This window comes from Suillus subalutaceus (assembly GCF_016647625.1).
Source record: "Suillus subalutaceus strain FC151 chromosome Unknown DFJ58scaffold_60, whole genome shotgun sequence".
NCBI lineage: Eukaryota > Fungi > Basidiomycota > Agaricomycetes > Boletales > Suillaceae > Suillus > Suillus subalutaceus.
Window position 1 is genome coordinate 130225 of NW_024540309.1, and position 19571 is coordinate 149795.

Genomic DNA, 19571 nt, shown 5'->3' on the forward strand with positions numbered 1-19571 from the left:
ACTCAAACTTCTCAAGAAGATATGCGATGTTTACAGCTTCATAACACAAGACGACATGCTTGACCAACTCTCGTCGATGCGCATCATCCTTGGCAAGATTTCTCAGCAGACCCGTGAATGTGCCCATTTTATAAATAATTATTCGAAGACCAAGAATTTTTGTGAGTCTTAACAAGCTGTTGCGCACCTTACCGTCTCAAGCTTTTACCATCATCATAGGGAAGACACTTGGAAAGGATGTTGTCTCAGAAACAGACGATACGATCATAAAGTACAACGACGTGTTTGATAGGCTCATGCAAAACTTGCGGGACCAGGCTCGCGACGTAGCCATAGGCGTCCACAACATACGCACACACGTCAACAACATAGCCATACACATCCATCGTATGGGTAAGGGTTCGGACGTCCTTATGACTTCACATATATTCATACCTTTTTCAGAAACATTGGACCTCAGCGGTATGACTTATGCAGATCGCGCGGGACTAGATACCAGAAAAGAATGCCTTCAAGGGACGCGCACAGAAATCCTTTCCCAGATCACGGAATGGGTCAACAGCACTGGGGACAAGGTTCCATGCGTGCTGTGGCTATCTGGCCCTGCGGGCAAGGGCAAATCGGCCATCGCCCACACCATTGCTAAGTGGTTCAAAGACGTGGGAGGGCTTGGTTCGTGTTACTGTTTTGACCGGGGAGTAGATGATCGCCATGAAAAGATCTTTTCCACGATTGCGCACGACCTGGCTGACCGTGATCCGGAGATGAGGCGGGCATTAGCAGATGCAGTTAAGACCGCGAATTCGCTCAAGAACACAGCGGATATCATTCAGCAGTGGCAGAACCTTCTTGTCGAACCACTGGGGAAGTCATGTGCGTCGATTGTGGGACCCATCGTGACCGTGATCGATGCACTGGACGAGAGCGGTGGAGTAAAGACACGAATGGACCTCCTCCGTATTCTAACTGGCAAACATCCAAACCCCGACGTTCCAAAAATCACAAACCTTCCTGGCAACTTCCGCTTCATTGTTACCTCTCGGCCGCTTGGTGATATCGAAGAGAAGTTTCGTGGTGTTCATCATATTCGACAGATGTCGATGGATGATATTCCACCAGAATTTGCAAAGTGTGACATCCGTGCTTATGTATCCAAGGAGTTGGAAGGGCTGGATTTCCAGGACAGAGAGTTCGCAGTCCTCGCTGAGAAAGCTGATGGACTTTTCGAGTGGGCGCGTCTCGCCTGCGGATACATCAAAGAGTCCGATATGGTATCTCCAAAGGATTACTACGAGGCTGTGGTATCACACAATCCTGCTGAGAGAAGCAAGCTGTTGCACAACATGTATGACCTCATTTTAACAAATATCATGCCCAGGGATACATCTCCGGATCCGCCGAAACTGCGTTCAACGAAGTTGGCGAGATTTCGCTCAGTGATGGGACAAATACTGGGCACAGCTGAACCCCTTCCTTTAGCTTCCCTGAACGCCATGAGGTCCCATTTTCCAATGCGAGAGGACAATTTCGACGTGGGGCTTGTGGTAAAAAGCATGGGCTCCCTCCTCAGCGGCACCACCAACCCAGATTCCCCAATCCGACCCCTCCACGTGTCCTTTCATGATTTCTTGACTGACGAAGAATCCAGTAAAGAATTTTTCATTGACCTGTCAAAGCCGCAATGCGACCTTGCATTCGCGTCACTTCGAGTGATGGAACACGGTCTTTGCTTCAATATCTGTGCTTTAAAGTCGTCGTATCTGCCCAATAGCGAAGATCCCGGTCTACAACAGCGAGTCCAAAAATGCATCCCCCCACATCTGTCATATTCATCTCGATTTTGGACGTCGCACGTACTAAACACAGCCTTCGACAAGGAACTCACGAAAGAAGTGACACTGTTATTCGACCATGAGCGGGTGTTTTTCTGGCTGGAGTCACTCGCCCTGACCAATGCGCTCAGGGGTGCAGTTGGTGCCCTTCCGCCCATTGCCCAGTGGCTGAAGGTGAGCACATTGCTACTAGGTGTCAGATAAAGCGCTCATGCGCAAGCACAGGGCCATCCCAAATTCAAAGATATCTCGTCGATTGCAATGGACGTACAGAGGTTCATTCAAGTCTTCGGCGGTATCATTTTACAAAGCACACCACATCTGTATATATCAGCACTCTCATTCTCGCCTGCCAACTCTCCGCTATCAAGAAAGTTTTCTGCATGGTTTCCGAATACTCTTCGTGTGGCATCTGGATGTGATAAAAACTGGCCGGCTGTTCAGACCGTGCTCAGGGGGCACACTTCTTTAGTTAACTCGGTCTCGTTCTCGCCGGACGGCACTCGCATCGTCACTGGTTCAATGGATCAGACTGTTCGGCTGTGGGATGCAGGGACGGGGGAGGCAGTGGGTGAGCCCTTTTGGGGGCACACTGGATCAGTTAACTCGGTCTCGTTCTCGCCGGACGGCACTCGCATCGTCACTGGTTCAAAGGATAGCACTGTTCGGCTGTGGGATGCAGAGACGGGGGAGCCAGTCGGTGAGCCCTTACGGGGACACACTTCTCTGGTTTTGTCGGTCTCGTTCTCGCCGGACGGCACTCGCATCGTCACTGGTTCAAGAGATCACACTGTTCGGCTGTGGTATGCAGTGATGGGGCAGCCATCGCAACAGTGTGCCGAGTTAAATCATCCAGCATTCTCAGATGTTGAACATCACACGATCGAGGCCACCACTGCCATGATATTGAACACTCCGAACAATCACTTCATTCGCTTCTCATCCAAATCTATCCATGCTCTCTGCAACACTTCTGAGTTAATGGAGGGGGCATCCCATGATGACCGCAGTTCGCTCTGTGACACTTCTGAGTTAACGGAGGGGTCATCCCATGATGACCGCAGTTCGACCCCCTTTCTCCTGGATGATCGCAGTGGGTAGGTGATAGGACCCGAACGTCGGCTGTTATTTTGGGTACCACCCGCTTATCGACATTTATTGTGGAGCCCTGGGACTGCATTAGTGATACCCAGAGGTACTGAGCTTGATTTGAGTCGTATGGCACATGGACAACACTGGCAAAAGTGCCGAGAGGAGTGAGTCTCTTCGAAACCCTTTTGTTCCCCGCGTTTACTAACATCAACACTTGCAGACCTTAGTACCAACGATGATCGCAGCAATGTATCCATCATGAAGATTTTAGATACAATTTACATGTGACTGAGTGTACAGTAGATCATACTTCGTATTCTATTCTATACCCAGCATATAACCTGAGTTTAGGGTTGTCCATGTGAACGACTTGAGCTGACTGTGTAGCAGTACTTATGATGTTCGTGCTAGTTTGTGAGAGCACGTAACGACGGACAAGGCATGCCGATTCTATCAGAGATGCAGTTGCGCGTGAGTCGTGGATAGTGTTGAAGTGATGCATAGCATCGGTACTTCCTCATAGCGGACTGAGAAACTGAACAGGAGGACATCGTTGTTGCGATCGTGGTTGTTCAAGTAGGGTACATTCAAAGTGGGCTAAACATCCGAGATAACAGGATAGGATGGAATATTTATTCATTGCAAGTGTTCACTGTACAGTACAGCATGTAATCGCGAAATCCATGAGGAAATCCATGAGGAAGCGGTGAGAACGAGAGCACTATGAAAACGATGCGTGAGGATGTGGTGAGGTGTGGGGCGTGAAAAAACAACTGGACACTGGGCGAAAGCAAGCGAACGGGGGATGAAATTGAGGCAATGCGAAGAGTAGGGACTAACATGAGAAGTTCCGGCACGATAGATGACATTGAATTGAGAGTGATATTGGACGCAGGTGCACCAGGTTGTCACAATGGACATCCTCGTCAAGGAGCTCTTCGATAGTCGGTTTCTGGAGACTCAACAGGAAGAGTATACAATTGAGTTTCACAAATATGCATTGAACTTGCGATAAATGTGAATCTCTGCATATGAGACTAGGAGAAGTAGACTGTGACTCATTGTTGGGTGGTGCATATTGACAATTTCCGTGGCTACTTTACCCTCTCCAATGCAGGGCTTAGCGTAGCGGTGTCTTCATTTCCACAGAGGCGTGAACACATATGGGAGTGATCGCGGTTGGAGGTCCGAGGAGAGAATATGAGGCTCTTAATATCATGTCTGCGAAGTTCGACGCATCCGATATTTTGAGAGGAACTGACATTCGATCAGATGACAAGGCCATGGGACAGTTAATTGTCTAAGGTTTGCCTAAGAGAGATAGAGGATATGTATGTAGGAAGGAAGGTGGTTGAGGTACTTACCAAAGTTGAGATGAGACCGCCGGGCGCTGTCAGACGGATATAAGGCGGTTGTGTGCATCGCTTACGGTTATAGTCCTGATGATTTGAAGTTTTATCTCACCCGGACTACATGTCCCATCTTCAAGAGTCACTGCGGAAACGAGATTTTAGGCAGACCCTAATCAGAGGGAGACGGCGCGTGTAACACGACTCTAAACGTACCTAGCTTGTAATCAGACATAAATCCAAGATGTCGCAAATTTTGCTCGCTCGCTCCGGAGCAACACATGTAAACAGACACTTTTCCAACTTCGTCAACACGTCTATTCGGACCCCGTTTATTCTCTTCAAATACCTGCAATTCCACCACTAATCAACACCGCATATTCAATATTTCGACATCTGTTTAGGTCGCGCTTGAAGCAAAGTGAGTTTTTCAAAAATTTGTCTAAGTCCCGCGTTACACCTGCTCTACTAGTACGGGAGTTTTGCTCACATGACTGCATACAGTCTGACATGTCTAGATATCGATATCATTATGTCCTCTTAGACCATACTACTCAAACACATCCGAACCCTGTATCGATCGACCAACATGGCTCCCCCTGTACGCTGCTACTGCAAAGTTACAAAGTGCAACGGCATTCTTGTTCCACCTCACGTTTTTCGCTCGCATGAGCGCTCTGACTTATGCCAACAAACTCTTGCTGATCAGGCTAACTTTGCCCGGCGTGTCGGGCAATGCATCATCTCACAGGGTGATGCAGATATTGAGCCAGTTCCTCGAGGATTTTCAGTTCCGTTACATGAACCTCCCCCTCCCTTGTCTCCGGAGTTTCGTGACCCTTTGGCGGATGTTGTATTGGATTACGGGGCACTTACAGATGTAGATTTTGGTATTGCGACATCCAGCGGCCCTCTGCCCAACCTTGGTCCTAACATGCGCAGTCCCGAGGCTCTTATTGCCGCTGTTGACCACTTTGACGCGTATAACAATGCGACAGCTGGAGAAGACCACACGGATCTTTTGCACCTCCCTCACCATCTGCTAGTGATATACGCACTTGTCTCGTGGCTTCACCTTCAGTTTCACCTTCCACGAGTTACATGCAATGCACTCCTTGCGATACTGGCTTGCATTTTACTCTCGATTGCACCCGCCATCAACACTCCTTTTATAACGCTTCAATCCAGCAATCGGGTACTTGGTGTGGACAAGACTATCTACACTCTTCCTGTTTGCCCTTCTTGCCGCAAAGTTTTCCCTCCTGCTGGTTCAGTGCATACCGTGGATACCTGTCCGATCTGCCTCGATGATCTTTTCCTGTCAGAACACACTCTGCGGGGTAACCAACGAGCAGTCAAGTCCCCGGTGATAAAATATCCTTATCTCCCACTCTCCGAACAGCTGAAATCTCTCTTGAAGATACCTGGCTTAGAAGCATTACTGGATGGCTCGCCTTGAAGTGTTTGCACTTGTGCTGTAAGTGCATTGTTTGAGGTCGTAATATTACTACAAAACTGTTGTATGCTTTCAGACAGATGCAGCAATTCGCTGGCACTGGCAGTTCTACCCTGTGGACCCGAGTACTGCATGTCTCCAGTTTGGTCCTGGAAAAGCAAGCCACCGCGTTGGTATGGGTATGTTCCTGCACTGTGTGATTGATGAGGTCGTGCAAACTGATCATAGTCAGGGTTGTGGCCTCCACCTGGTGCCAAGGACTGCGAGCGAGAACGTGGCTCACTGCCTGATGAGAAAGGAGTGTGCAAGTTTCCATGACCAAGGTATGGTGTACTGGCCGGCTGGGGGTTCATATAATTATTGACACCATGCATAGACAGGGAAGGTGTACGCTGCTCGTTGTGCCTGGGGATGAATGGGGTTTCTGGTAGGTTGTTATTGCCCAATGGTCTTCCCATATTCTCATTTACACTGTCTTCCCCTAGCTAATAATATGTGAGTTTTCTGTGTTCGCATTGAAGTGATTCTGACAAGTTTACCATTGCAGGATTGGGCAGCCATGGTCCACTGAAGTACTCATCGTGCTGCGGCAAGTCGTCGTTGAGCAAGTTGAGTGGGGATGGCCCAGGATGAGGCTGGCCAAATTGGTGTGGACCACTCATTTGAGACTGGCGGTCTTGACTAATGCCGTGTTGGTTAGGATACATGGGGGCACCGCTAGGGCGTCTCTGTGGGCCCCGGGATCCATGCATCGTGGATGTGGGGTGTGGAGAACGAAGGGAAGAGCGAGTGAGAAGCTATGGGCAAGCGCATGGCGAATCCTAGGAAACATATGGAGCATATGGACCTCTTGTACTATATCCTTTGCAGAGTCTAATCAGAACTATTTTGTATATGTATGCAGACATAATTCAGATGTGCAAGTCATGTTTTCCGATATGATCCTATTGTTGGATTAGATACACAGATAACTAATCTACCTCTGCAAAATTTATGTGTCCAGTGTCGGATTAGAGCCAGCACTGTGTACCTCTCGCTAGTCTAGCGCTTCAGGATTTGCGTTGTATGCGATGTCTGTTTATATTCCGCATATATGGTCTGTCCCTACACTAATCCGGCCTGACTATTTTCTCATTTCCACAGTGACTAAGGTGGTTCAAGTTGATCAACCGAGACGTCAAAAAACCAAATAGACTCAAACAACCCAAACTCTAATCGAATCTGAGATTCACCTGCCACACCTGACGCGCAATTGCTAAAGCGGGTCAAGATAGTCGTCCAGGGGCTAGGGAACTCACTGCGGAAATGAGAAAATAGTCAGGCCGGTGTAGAGATTCACATTTCTCCAGGCTCATATGGGCCAAATTCACGGCTTTTCACGACGCACTTGATATCCTTACAATGCGCTTCTAATACGACTTCCGCGCAACGCGCACTTTGGCGCGTACCAGCGCGTTCAAGTGCGTTCGAGCGCGTTACGGCGCACTTCATCGCATTTCCCTAGGATCCATCGCCTGTCCTCCGCATGTCCCGTCCCAGTCCTCCAAGGTCCATTGGTGCGTTTTCCCTTCTTCAGAACTCATACTCCATCACGCAGGCACTAGTACTTATCATCATATCTCGTTGTGGACCCTGACTTACCTCACCATTTACCTTAGTACTTCCTATTCGGCTCCGAGCCGTGGGAACTCGCTTAGCATACCTACACGTCACCATGTTTGTTTTCCGGTCACTTACTTCCGCTCCACTACCATCGAAGTGTATAGCTCGAGTTTCTATCTGAATACACCGGTTTTCCTTCCTATTGGCGCTTTGACACCTTTAAGTGTCTATTTCTACATCTATCAAAGTCCTGATTCCCCATTTTGATTGTCATCTCTACTCGAAGCACTCCATTGTGATCGCACGAAGTGCGCTTTGACATTTGAAGCGCGCTTTTCTGCACTTTCCGCCTTATTAGCGCGTTTAGGCGCCTTTAGCTAGCGCACTTCGCTTTTGGGTGCATTATTTGCCTCAGTGTCCCATTCAGACTTCAAGACCGAATCGCTGGTTAAAGATCCCCCTCACCATTCACTAGAGGAATCTTTCTCAGTAGCAATCCCCTTGGGACGACTTTCCACTCGTATCCAGAGGAGCACTTGAGAGCCCACTTCCCACTCTTCCCCATAGCACGCAGCTATCATTCCTCGCCCTCACCGGATTAGTGTAGGGACAGACCATATATGCGGAATATAAACAGACATCGCATACAACGCAAATCCTGAAGCGCTAGACTAGCGAGAGGTACACAGTGCTGGCTCTAATCCGACACTGGACACATAAATTTTGCAGAGGTAGATTAGTTATCTGTGTATCTAATCCAACAATAGGATCATATCGGAAAACATGACTTGCACATCTGAATTATGTCTGCATACATATACAAAATAGTTCTGATTAGACTCTGCAAAGGATATAGTACAAGAGGTCCATATGCTCCATATGTTTCCTAGGATTCGCCATGCGCTTGCCCATAGCTTCTCACTCGCTCTTCCCTTCGTTCTCCACACCCCACATCCACGATGCATGGATCCCGGGGCCCACAGAGACGCCCTAGCGGTGCCCCCATGTATCCTAACCAACACGGCATTAGTCAAGACCGCCAGTCTCAAATGAGTGGTCCACACCAATTTGGCCAGCCTCATCCTGGGCCATCCCCACTCAACTTGCTCAACGACGACTTGCCGCAGCACGATGAGTACTTCCAGTGGACCATGGCTGCCCAATCCTGCAATGGTAAACTTGTCAGAATCACTTCAATGCGAACACAGAAAACTCACATATTATTAGCTAGGGGAAGACAGTGTAAATGAGAATATGGGAAGACCATTGGGCAATAACAACCTACCAGAAACCCCATTCATCCCCAGGCACAACGAGCAGCGTACACCTTCCCTGTCTATGCATGGTGTCAATAATTATATGAACCCCCAGCCGGCCAGTACACCATACCTTGGTCATGGAAACTTGCACACTCCTTTCTCATCAGGCAGTGAGCCACGTTCTCGCTCGCAGTCCTTGGCACCAGGTGGAGGCCACAACCCTGACTATGATCAGTTTGCACGACCTCATCAATCACACAGTGCAGGAACATACCCATACCAACGCGGTGGCTTGCTTTTCCAGGACCAAACTGGAGACATGCAGTACTCGGGTCCACAGGGTAGAACTGCCAGTGCCAGCGAATTGCTGCATCTGTCTGAAAGCATACAACAGTTTTGTAGTAATATTACGACCTCAAACAATGCACTTACAGCACAAGTGCAAACACTTCAAGGCGAGCCATCCAGTAATGCTTCTAAGCCAGGTATCTTCAAGAGAGATTTCAGCTGTTCGGAGAGTGGGAGATAAGGATATTTTATCACCGGGGACTTGACTGCTCGTTGGTTACCCCGCAGAGTGTGTTCTGACAGGAAAAGATCATCGAGGCAGATCGGACAGGTATCCACGGTATGCACTGAACCAGCAGGAGGGAAAACTTTGCGGCAAGAAGGGCAAACAGGAAGAGTGTAGATAGTCTTGTCCACACCAAGTACCCGATTGCTGGATTGAAGCGTTATAAAAGGAGTGTTGATGGCGGGTGCAATCGAGAGTAAAATGCAAGCCAGTATCGCAAGGAGTGCATTGCATGTAACTCGTGGAAGGTGAAACTGAAGGTGAAGCCACGAGACAAGTGCGTATATCACTAGCAGATGGTGAGGGAGGTGCAAAAGATCCGTGTGGTCTTCTCCAGCTGTCGCATTGTTATACGCGTCAAAGTGGTCAACAGCGGCAATAAGAGCCTCGGGACTGCGCATGTTAGGACCAAGGTTGGGCAGAGGGCCGCTGGATGTCGCAATACCAAAATCTACATCTGTAAGTGCCCCGTAATCCAATACAACATCCGCCAAAGGGTCACGAAACTCCGGAGACAAGGGAGGGGGAGGTTCATGTAACGGAACTGAAAATCCTCGAGGAACTGGCTCAATATCTGCATCACCCTGTGAGATGATGCATTGCCCGACACGCCGGGCAAAGTTAGCCTGATCAGCAAGAGTTTGTTGGCATAAGTCAGAGCGCTCATGCGAGCGAAAAACGTGAGGTGGAACAAGAATGCCTGTTGCACTTTGTAACTTTGCAGTAGCAGCGTACAGGGGGAGCCATGTTGGTCGATCGATACAGGGTTCGGATGTGTTTGAGTAGTATGGTCTAAGAGGACATAATGATATTCGATATCTAGACATGTCAGACTGTATGCAGTCATGTGAGCAAAACTCCCGTACTAGTAGAGCAGGTGTAACGCGGGGACTTAGACAAATTTTTGAAAAACTCACTTTGCTTCAAGCGCGACCTAAACAGACTGTCGAAATATTGAATATGCGGTGTTGATTAGTGGTGGAATTGCAGGTATTTGAAGAGAATAAACGGGGTCCGAATAGACGTGTTGACGAAGTTGGAAAAGTGTCTGTTTACATGTGTTGCTCCGGAGCGAGCGAGCAAAATTTGCGACATCTTGGATTTATGTCTGATTACAAGCTAGGTACGTTTAGAGTCGTGTTACACGCGCCGTCTCCCTCTGATTAGGGTCTGCCTAAAATCTCGTTTCCGCAGTGAGTGCTACATACATACACAGTGCAACACGGAATCATTGGGCAGACTCAATATCGTGATTCGTGAGCTGCGGGCTCTTTGAGCGGACTCCAACGGTATGCCCTCACACGCGAGAGACTGTTAGTAGTAGAAACGTTTTAAACTCCGCGCATTTGCATCCTGGAGTTGTTAACTTGAACCAATTGTCTGCTAATACCGGTTCGACCGCTTTGCGCGTTACCCAATACTGCTATGTTTGCCAGCCTTTTCGTGCGTCGAGTGGGTGTTGCGAGATATATATGTTTTGTTCTGGCTGTTGTTCTGGCTTTATGGTTGTCGATCCTTGCGCTCGTGTCTCCGCAACTGAGGACGTTACCATCCTTCATTCATTCTCGTGTCCCTTGGAAAGAAGAGCATTACAGCGAAGTTTCGTGTTCTTCCAAGAACTTTACAACGTCATTCTCCCGCTCATCGATGCAGTTGGGTATCGCTTCTGAGGTGTATCTCATATCTCTGCCCTGGCGACAAGACCGGCGACAACAGATGGAACATTTGCAAGCATCCAAACAAATTAATTGGACGGTTGTTGATGCACTCGACCCTTCGGATATTGCTATCGGTCATATTTTCGAGCGGATTGTTTCTCAACGTTCGCTGCAGCCCTCTGAAGGACACCGGGACGACTTGGGATCAGTCTTCCGCTGGCCCGCTGATATCAACGCCATTGCTGCTTCCACAGAGTACTTTGGAGCTTCCGGTTCCGACCTCTGGACCTCTGCGGACATTCAAGATAGCAGACATACCACCTCGTCCTCTTTGTCACATCCAAACGTCACGTGCGCAACTCAAGATCACTCTGTACCGCCTTTTAATCCTAATCTCCCGGACTGGATGATCCTCACTGCGCCAAAGATCTCATGCTGGTATTCCCATGTCTCTGCTGTTCGAAAATTCATTGATAAAGTGAATGCCACTCCCGAGGATGTCGCTGTTTTCTTGGAAGACGATATCGATATGGAAAAGGACATCGAGATAAGAATGCGTCACGTCTGGCCCTCTCTCCCACATGGCTGGGATATGATTTTTCTGGGTAAGCACCGGTGCTACGTTGTAAGTCTATAATTGATGCCATATCGTGTTCCTCAGGTCACTGCTGGTCAAATGAATCCTTCTACTCCGCACTTCCATCGCCTCGGGTCATGTCTCCGTTATATGACCCGCTAACACGGTCACACATACACCCATCTTACTCTCCGCGTTGCACTCATGCTTATGCACTTTCTTTGTCCGGTGCTCGGCGTCTTCTGCAGCATCTTCGCCACCCGCCATTCGCGTATTCCCGAGCCCTTGATCAAGCTTTCAGTTGGCTTATTGAAAGTGGCCGATTACGTGCTTTCAGCGTCGTTCCGAGCGTCGTCATCCAACGTAAGGTCCTGTCGAGTGACGTATTTCCCGGATCCGGTGTGGGGAGTGCGTGGAGAGAGCATCTGGTGGATGGCGTGTTCGGAACATAGAACAAACGCTAGCCTGAGTCTCGTTCTTTTTTGTTTGTGTTGATCTGTCCTCTGTATTGCAAGTCATTTGTATCGATCTGATTTCTGTGCCTCACTCCAGTCACGTTTGCCATCTTTTAACTGCTGGAGCTAACCTGCGGTTCAGAATGAGGGAAACCCTAATGTTTGGTACTTGGTCAACGCCCTACAAGATGTGATCGAACGAAATCCTGTTTTCCTAACATCGATCCTAATCGATAAACAAGCAGCCGTCCAAAGCGGTGACAATTTCTACTCAAGTCCAGGTTCTTACTTAGCTGACTATTCCAGGAAAAAGATAGGTTGCATAGTAAAGAGATATGGCGACTTCGATGTCAGATGGGTCCCAGAACACGAAGATATGCATGGAAATGAGGAAGCGGATAAGCAGGCAAAAGAGCAGCAGAAGGAACCATTAATAACAGTCCACGAGCGCAACTACCCCACCTTCATGGAGGACAGTACGATCTAGTCTAAGGGCCCTAGTGCCCAGATGCATCTCCAAATTCGCAAATGCCCTGGTGTGAGACGTTCCCCCCCTAGTCCAGTTCGCCGTTCCTGCCGACCACTTTATATGCGCGATTCGTTTTAGATGAGATGACTTTAAACATGCGTGCAAGGTTTGGAGTCGTTCAAGGATCACAAGGCCTGACTATGCAGAACTTGTCTCTGAAAATGGGCACTTACGGAATTCCTCGTGAAGGCGCATGAGAGCTTCACCGGGCTTGCCTTATACCCTAGAAACAATCTGGTGAATCCTGCAAATGCTCTCGCGAGACAAGCTCGAGCCCCCGTCGGCAGACCTCAGCAGCAACAGTCGAGCATGTCACATACAGTATCTTGTGTATCATGGTTACTCGCGTTCTTACGTTCGTTACTGTTGCAACTTCAAGACTTGGAATTGGGAGCGGGGAGGTTAAGAGCAGAGTTTTTAGGTGCATTATACGGGGCCAACGGGAATAAAAATACCGTATCACTGCCAGCGGGATTCATAATTTGAAAGTTATTGTGATACATGCCCTATTTCGGTTGCTTCTCGTTTGTCTAGGGTTATCGCCGCGCATATCGACTCTTGTTCCGTATCTGTTCCCCGTAATGCCAAAATATCCAGGGTCTGCAGGTATCATCATTAAGGGTGACGATGGAAGGAAGGGGAACGAAGACGTACGCAGGACAACCTATGACGATTGCTACGACTGCCAGAATAGTATCGCCTTTCCCGAACCCGAGTGTAGTGTACATCGCTGGAGCAAACAGGGGAAATCCAAAGCCTGTTAGTGATCGCAAACAGGAGACAGCGGCCAACGCTGAATATGGAAGGTTTGAGATGGATAAGAAATGCGAACGAAATAATACGTACCGGAAGCAGCATGAAGCGTAAAGCAATCAATGATGTATGCCTGGATACACTGGTAACTCAGATTAATGCCTGCTCCCACAAGCATAATACCCTGCCGAAATTGTTACTAGAGATCACTACTAGGAGAATCAAACTAACAATATCTGGAGCTATCCAATGTGTATGGGCTTCAGAAGTCCAGCCTACAATCAAGCAGCCTACTGGAAGTAGTACAGACCCGGGAACCATCGCAGCTGTTGGTCACCCTAAATGAGCACTCGAGAAACGAGGCACTAGAATAACATGACGAACGCAATCTGAATTCCGGCTTCGCAACTCCACCGTTTTTACTCTTGAAATGAACATAAATCTTGTCCATCGTTGCCGCATTTATTCGGGCCGCCGCTATCATCCCTATGCCAAGTGCAATGTAATGGAGGCCGGCGATTGCTATCGACTGCTGGTATACACCAAGAAATATCGATGGAATCGTCGTCAGAAAGACTGTGGGATGTGAGATCACGTTTGTGGAAGTAAATATGACCTACGATAAAGTAACCCGTATTGATATGCCATATAAACGCCGAGGAGCTGCACGATCGGCTCACGGACAAAGAGTGCAAAGGGGCGACTCAGGGATTTGGCCATGATGGTCCGCCAGCTATATAGATCATAAACCTCAGATGTCGTCTTGCAGGAATTATAAGAGAACTTACCAACGATCTTGGTTTTCGAACACAGTACGAATTTCTCTGTACGGCACTTTTTCGACATCCATTGATCGGCGAATCCGCTCTGCCTTCCTTTTTAATAAGAGGGGCGCATAGGCTGAACACAATTTATTAGGATCATCAGATCGCGACCGGTCAATTACCCACTTTCTCGAAATGAAAACACTCCGATGATTTGAATAGCCGCACCCAGAATGGATGTAGACCAAAACTGTCATAGAAATAAGAAGGTAATGTCCTCGGTTGGTGAAAGCATCACGCACCACCCATCTCCAGGTCGAGCGTTCAACGATCCTGGTCACAATTCAAATAGTGTCGTTGAACTTGAAATAGTTACTAACCAGGCGCCTGTAACAGGCCCCAGGACGGGACCCAATAACGGAGCTAAGGAGTAAATGGCAACAGCCTTTCCTCGTTCATCTGGCTGCCAGCAGTCCCCAAGAAAGCCGCCGCCGATCTGAAGAGGGAAGTCGGTCAGAAACAATACTTTTTAGTTAAAAATAAGACTTGCCGACGAAGCTGCGCTGCCTCCGATGCCAGCAAGAAATCGGAAGGCAAGAAGCTGAGATTCTGACTGTGCGAATCCACAGGCAAGATTCCATACTAAGATATTAAGAATGGGGGTGAGATTATGGGTTAACTTATAAAGGTCACATACCGAGGTACCATAGATTCGCCAATTGCAAAACGCATGACCGTCCATAAATCTCACTCAATGGACCGAGAAATAAAGGCCCCGTCGCTTGTACGTAGTTTAATAAATCAGTGTGGTATCCAGCATCCACCAAATTAGCCTACCATATGCAAGCACAAAGATAGATGTTGTGAGTGCAAGTATAGCATCGTCGTTAATTTTGAAGGTAGACGCTACTTCGCCAGTAGCAGGCGCGATCATAGAGGAAGAAACTGGGCTAAGGAGAGTAAACAATGATAAAATTATTGTTGCGGCCCATTTGCGTCTGAGACTCCAACTGTGGAAAAACTGTGAGTATAATACCGAACCATGCTGCCTTGCTCACGCAAACGCACTTTTTGGGATTTTGAGAGTCATCCGGGCCGTCCCAGTCAACAATCAAAACATCTGTATCATCCGTTGTCGGAAGCAGCTCGTTATTGCCAGTGTTATACGACTTCTGAGAATGACTCTGGACTGGAATTTGATGGACTGAGTTTTGCGTGTGATCGCCTTGTAAAGTTGGGGCGGGAGACACCGAGTCCAGTATGCCTTGTCCCTCGTCATTCACGGACGCAGGGATTTGGTTTGCGGCAGACATGTGCGAGCCTTCCTGTCCGCAAACTTATAAGTAAATGCAGGAGCCAGCTATTGTAGACCATTACAAAGTCACTCGCCAGAATGAGTTGAGAAAACGTTGCCTCTGTCAAGTTACCGTAGTGCTCACACTAATATGAGACCCTGTCCTCATACATTGAAAATGGCACTTGTAAGGACATCGCGGATACTCGGGCCACCGGCCGATAGTCCTACCTATCAGATGACAGAAGACCTGTCTGACCTATGTGAACTTTACAACGACCAATTGCCAACAAAAAATTTCATCACCGAATTCCGGCTTCCACGTATGAGCGGTGGAGAGAGGGTTTTTGAGCAGAAGATCCGCGGGAATTTGATTTCATCTTTCGCTTGAGTCCTCGTCGTAGATTTCGAAGGTTTTTAAAGGCCATGATCGGCTCGGAGTATTGAATAACATCGGAATATCTTACTGGCAGTTGGTGATACATGATTTCATTCGAGATCTGTTTTTCTGCTCCCGGAATGGCCCTGCTCCATGGTCCCCGATTCTAGTGGAGAGAGGGTTCTGTCGAGTGACATCGTGGGTTATGCATTGGCAAAAGAACATTGTGGCATGTAGAGGCAACGGAATGACTCGATAAACAACGTTTAGATCAAGCTTCGGGCCTGGGGCACAACGATCACTGACTCAGAGATTACGTAATGATCACTCAATAATAATGTTACCATCGAGTTAGTGACTAGGGAGGTAACTCTAAACACTGTTGCTTGTAAGCTGGTCGAGAAGTCTACGCTAAAGGATCCGTGCGTCTCAAAACCCTGTAGTCGTACACGTAGTTTCAGGCGTTCAACAAAAAATACAATTCCTTCGGTGTTAATGTTACTAATAGTCCAGGACAACTTTGTGTCAAATGCAAGCCCTTTGCTAATGTCAAACAGTGATAGCAGTTCAAGCGAGTTCCCACTCCTCCCCGTCATCCGTGTAGATGAGCTCCCTCATGTCCAAGCTCTGATCGGTAGCCCCCGTGGTGAACTTGTTCAAAAGGTCACTAAACTTCAACCCCGACATAGGAGCGGTTGAAACTATCACTTGACCGGTGCTGGTGACGACGTTAATGGACATATCGACGGTGGTCAACGTGATAGCAATCTGGTCAGAGCCAATTATGATGGTCCCTGCAGTACCGCTGTCGGTGCGACTAACAAGGAAGCGAGTGCGTTCGGTTTGCGAAACATAGACCCCATCATCTGCCGCGTTGGATGACTGGGGACAGTACCAGTACTTGTAAGGAGAGACTTTGGAGCGAATGAAGAAACTTTGGTAGGGCCGCTATCAGCTAAATGTGGAACATCCTGTAAGGAACTAACTCACGAGTTCCCGCTAATGTGATCCGCGAAATGATCAAGCGGCGGGATGATGCTCAAGTCGCGACCACCTAGGTCGTTCATCAACGTGAAAAACACGTAGCCAAGGAACTGCGTCGCAACTCCAGTCGTGGTGAGGGAGTTGGCGGCGTTGGCCTGGTTCACGTTGTGGGTGTAGAACTGGGCGCTGACACGCTGAATACTGTCCGTGAAACTAACGACGGAGGAAGTGGACACGGCACGCCACCACTCATCGGCAACTGCGCGGCTAGCGAAGACAATCACATATCGATAGGTCGAGTTGTCGGTGACCTGAATGGCGATTTAGCGCGACATCGCAGACATTGAAGAATGAATTTTGGGCGTACCTGTTTCACATATGCGTAGAAAACCATGATTGTATGTTCAATAGGAGAGATGATTTGTTGGTTGTGTTTGGATTGAAATGAGTCGCTTGAACGCTGTTATATAAGAGAGTAAGTTGTTTGGTTAGGTTGATCATAACATTGGGAATTTGCACGAAGCAAGCTGCTAGCGATGTACCGGGCTTGAGGCTCTCAAGCCCTGAGGTCCTCTCTAGGCAGGCCCAGGCAGGGCTCACATGCAGGCTTTCAAGACTGACTACGTCACTCTACATTGACACTCTTATCTCTAAAGGGCTCGTCCCGAGTCTAGTTGCGATAATGAGTTGAGAAATAAAGTTGTTGACGTAGAGTGACATAGCCAACCACTTCTAAGTCCGAGTTGGTATAAGCCACCCCGGTCACGGGCGTTGAGCCTCAACTGCTTACATGGCAATTGACAATTGACAACCTTATGTTTCTTTCATTTCAACCACCTAGAACGATGATGTGATTAACAGCTTACGGGGAAGACTCGAGCTGTGGCAAATTCAGATTCTGGACTCTACGTTTCTGAGAACATCTCCGAAATGACCGGTCTGGGGCCAAAGTCTGGGCCAAGTCTTCTGGTGCTTCCGGGGCACCTGATCAATGTTTGAAATTGAGCCAACGACTTGAGCGATGAAAAAGGCACTTTTCTGACGGGGGATGACATATCCACACAGAAGTCCTGACGCGATTCATTATTCCAATATCATCTTCTAAAGAAACTGTGACCTAGTCCTCAGGAATGGCATTCCATTCAATGAATCGTCGAACGGCCGAGACACGGGCATACCAGGATGAGATCTTTGGCGAAATAAGAATCATCCAGTACGGAAAGGAAAGTTTGGAAGGCGGCATGGAGCGAAGAGTGGTGCATGTGACGGTTGGACGTGGCGAGACACTAGGAGGTGGCAAATATGCGATCTTGAGTGTCCACGAAGGTCCAGACATCGAATCGAAAGGTTCACGGTATCCTGTGGGAACAGCAAGGGCATTGATATCAGCGGGAGACTGAGCCTGAGTCATCCCAGGGCTGCAGCAAATGTGGTGAGAAAATGAATGCGCTGGAAGATGTGGCTGATAGCAATGTCTGAAGGGTCAAGTGGACCGACAACAGCCCAGTTGATTTTTTTGAAAGCTCGCAAATGAAGTCCGTCTGTTGGCGCCAATCTGAATAGTGTATCGAGGTATGTGTTCGTAGCCTCTGCGTTTATGGTGAGTCTAAATATATTGCTGATTACGCACGGAGGCATGAAATTACAGGCAGCTAGCGACATCGTTGTGTGAGGTGTGAATAGGTCAGTTCTTTGTTTCCCCATCGATGCCATTCCGTGCATCGCTCTCGTAGTGCTTGGTGACAACAGTCTTGGCCGCGCCGCTGAAGAACGCTCTAATGTCCTGCTGCTTTGGGTCATAGGCAATCTTGCCGGTCCCGCCAGCGTTGAATTTCTGAGAACTAGTAGTAGCAACCATATATATGCTTAAAGACGGGTGGACGTACAAGCTTGACGAGATGATCCGCACGTCCGAAGTCCATCATTGTTACGATCAGAGGGAGGGTATCCTCATCAGTAAGGTCTATTGGTGTGTCTTCTGCAACGTCCTGCATGCCCCCATCAGCATCCACATAAAAAAGAAACATGTCATCATCTAACCTGCATTTTGATAACTACTCTCGCCCACGCTGTGTTCTGCATCCCAGTGTACTCACGTGTAGGGGTAACATTTCTGGAGTCCCTTTTCAACAACGCGAAAATGAGCGCTCCGATGCAGAGCCCATGGCTTACGAGCGCGATATGCTCTGCACGCCCAGCCCGCGCTGCACTACGTACGTGTGGCATAATCACCTCATCCACAGCCTGCGTCGCACGCGCTGCTAAATCTTCATCGGACTCACCATCCGTGAAGCGTTCACCCGGACGCGGTGTGGGGTACTTGCCCTCGCTCATGTACTCTGAGAGTGATTTGGAAATCCTGTTATCCGGAGAACACCACGGTTTCCCCTCTGCAACGCCAAAGTTTTGCTCCTTTACAGACTCGATTGTGAAGTCGTGTGGTGGTTGTGGAGCAGGTTGGGCGGCAAGAACAAAAGCTGCAGTGGTGGCAGCGCGCTTGAGGGGGGAGGCATAGATCTTGGTGAATAGGGTTTGGGAAAAGTATGCGCCGAGAGCTTCGGCTTGCTAAGAGAAACGTATATTAATTGAAAGCAGGAGAATTGAAGAGGGCTTACCGCCTTTCCTGCATGTTGGAGAGCATATCAGAGCAGCTGACATGGAAGAGGACTTAACGAACCGCGCTGGCTTAGTGGGGCATCAGCCCACCCTGCCCACACGTGTCTCTGTGACATATAAGCACGATACGGCGCATGGAGACCACAGAGCAAACTGACCACATTATCGGTCGACTGTCCATGTCTGACCTGATTCCCGCTTGCACGTTAGTTCATTTGCAATGACACAAAATGAACGACTCACGAATGTCACGGTCAACATGAATTTGGCTCTAGGTCTCTAATGTCCTCTAACAAATATCGAACCAAAAGGGTATCAGAAATTCAGAATAGTTCCGCAGTTCTAGCAGCTGGTCGAGCCGCATCTTGGATCAAGACAGAATCCATTTTCGGAATTCC

At 48.4% G+C, this 19571-nt stretch overlaps 6 protein-coding genes across 6 annotated transcripts; 2 read left to right on the forward strand and 4 right to left on the reverse strand.

Moving 5' to 3' along the window:
• Nucleotides 1-4862: 4862 nt before the first annotated feature.
• Nucleotides 4863-6414, forward strand: DFJ58DRAFT_885236 (uncharacterized protein; the record flags this gene model as incomplete). Its single annotated transcript, XM_041394626.1, has 8 exons — nucleotides 4863-5639; nucleotides 5707-5750; nucleotides 5806-5908; nucleotides 5962-6052; nucleotides 6106-6156; nucleotides 6215-6224; nucleotides 6277-6301; nucleotides 6358-6414. The coding sequence occupies 8 exons, from the start codon at nucleotides 4863-4865 to the stop codon at nucleotides 6412-6414; spliced, it is 1158 nt and encodes a 385-aa protein (XP_041243392.1).
• Nucleotides 6415-8438: 2024 nt separating this feature from the next.
• DFJ58DRAFT_746098 (uncharacterized protein) lies at nucleotides 8439-10203 on the reverse strand (the record flags this gene model as incomplete). The annotated part of the gene is made up of 7 exons (XM_041387437.1): nucleotides 9134-10203; nucleotides 9023-9066; nucleotides 8865-8967; nucleotides 8721-8811; nucleotides 8617-8667; nucleotides 8549-8558; nucleotides 8439-8496 (listed from the first exon to the last, which is right to left on the reverse strand). Exons 1-7 carry the CDS (start codon nucleotides 9989-9991, stop codon nucleotides 8439-8441), a joined length of 1215 nt encoding a protein of 404 aa, XP_041243393.1. The 5' UTR covers nucleotides 9992-10203.
• A 608-nt stretch (nucleotides 10204-10811) lies between these two features.
• Nucleotides 10812-11851, forward strand: DFJ58DRAFT_661278 (uncharacterized protein; the record flags this gene model as incomplete). The annotated part of the gene is made up of 2 exons (XM_041382201.1): nucleotides 10812-11427; nucleotides 11484-11851. The coding sequence occupies 2 exons, from the start codon at nucleotides 10812-10814 to the stop codon at nucleotides 11849-11851; spliced, it is 984 nt and encodes a 327-aa protein (XP_041243394.1).
• A 629-nt stretch (nucleotides 11852-12480) lies between these two features.
• On the reverse strand, nucleotides 12481-15447 carry DFJ58DRAFT_791024 (MFS polyamine transporter). The gene is made up of 16 exons (XM_041390295.1): nucleotides 15426-15447; nucleotides 15290-15353; nucleotides 14969-15225; nucleotides 14738-14910; nucleotides 14598-14681; nucleotides 14451-14542; nucleotides 14281-14396; nucleotides 14203-14233; nucleotides 14087-14150; nucleotides 13925-14036; nucleotides 13757-13869; nucleotides 13521-13712; nucleotides 13368-13462; nucleotides 13230-13320; nucleotides 13038-13176; nucleotides 12481-12983 (listed from the first exon to the last, which is right to left on the reverse strand). The coding sequence occupies exons 3-16, from the start codon at nucleotides 15211-15213 to the stop codon at nucleotides 12920-12922; spliced, it is 1611 nt and encodes a 536-aa protein (XP_041243395.1). The 5' UTR covers nucleotides 15214-15225; nucleotides 15290-15353; nucleotides 15426-15447; the 3' UTR covers nucleotides 12481-12919.
• Nucleotides 15448-16031: 584 nt separating this feature from the next.
• On the reverse strand, nucleotides 16032-17057 carry DFJ58DRAFT_791039 (uncharacterized protein). The gene is made up of 3 exons (XM_041390296.1): nucleotides 16925-17057; nucleotides 16564-16868; nucleotides 16032-16507 (listed from the first exon to the last, which is right to left on the reverse strand). The coding sequence occupies exons 1-3, from the start codon at nucleotides 16949-16951 to the stop codon at nucleotides 16141-16143; spliced, it is 699 nt and encodes a 232-aa protein (XP_041243396.1). The 5' UTR covers nucleotides 16952-17057; the 3' UTR covers nucleotides 16032-16140.
• A 1012-nt stretch (nucleotides 17058-18069) lies between these two features.
• On the reverse strand, nucleotides 18070-19571 carry DFJ58DRAFT_411757 (histidine phosphatase superfamily). The gene is made up of 7 exons (XM_041380273.1): nucleotides 19417-19571; nucleotides 19332-19361; nucleotides 19235-19280; nucleotides 19173-19180; nucleotides 18598-19122; nucleotides 18444-18545; nucleotides 18070-18391 (listed from the first exon to the last, which is right to left on the reverse strand). The coding sequence occupies exons 1-7, from the start codon at nucleotides 19432-19434 to the stop codon at nucleotides 18242-18244; spliced, it is 879 nt and encodes a 292-aa protein (XP_041243397.1). The 5' UTR covers nucleotides 19435-19571; the 3' UTR covers nucleotides 18070-18241.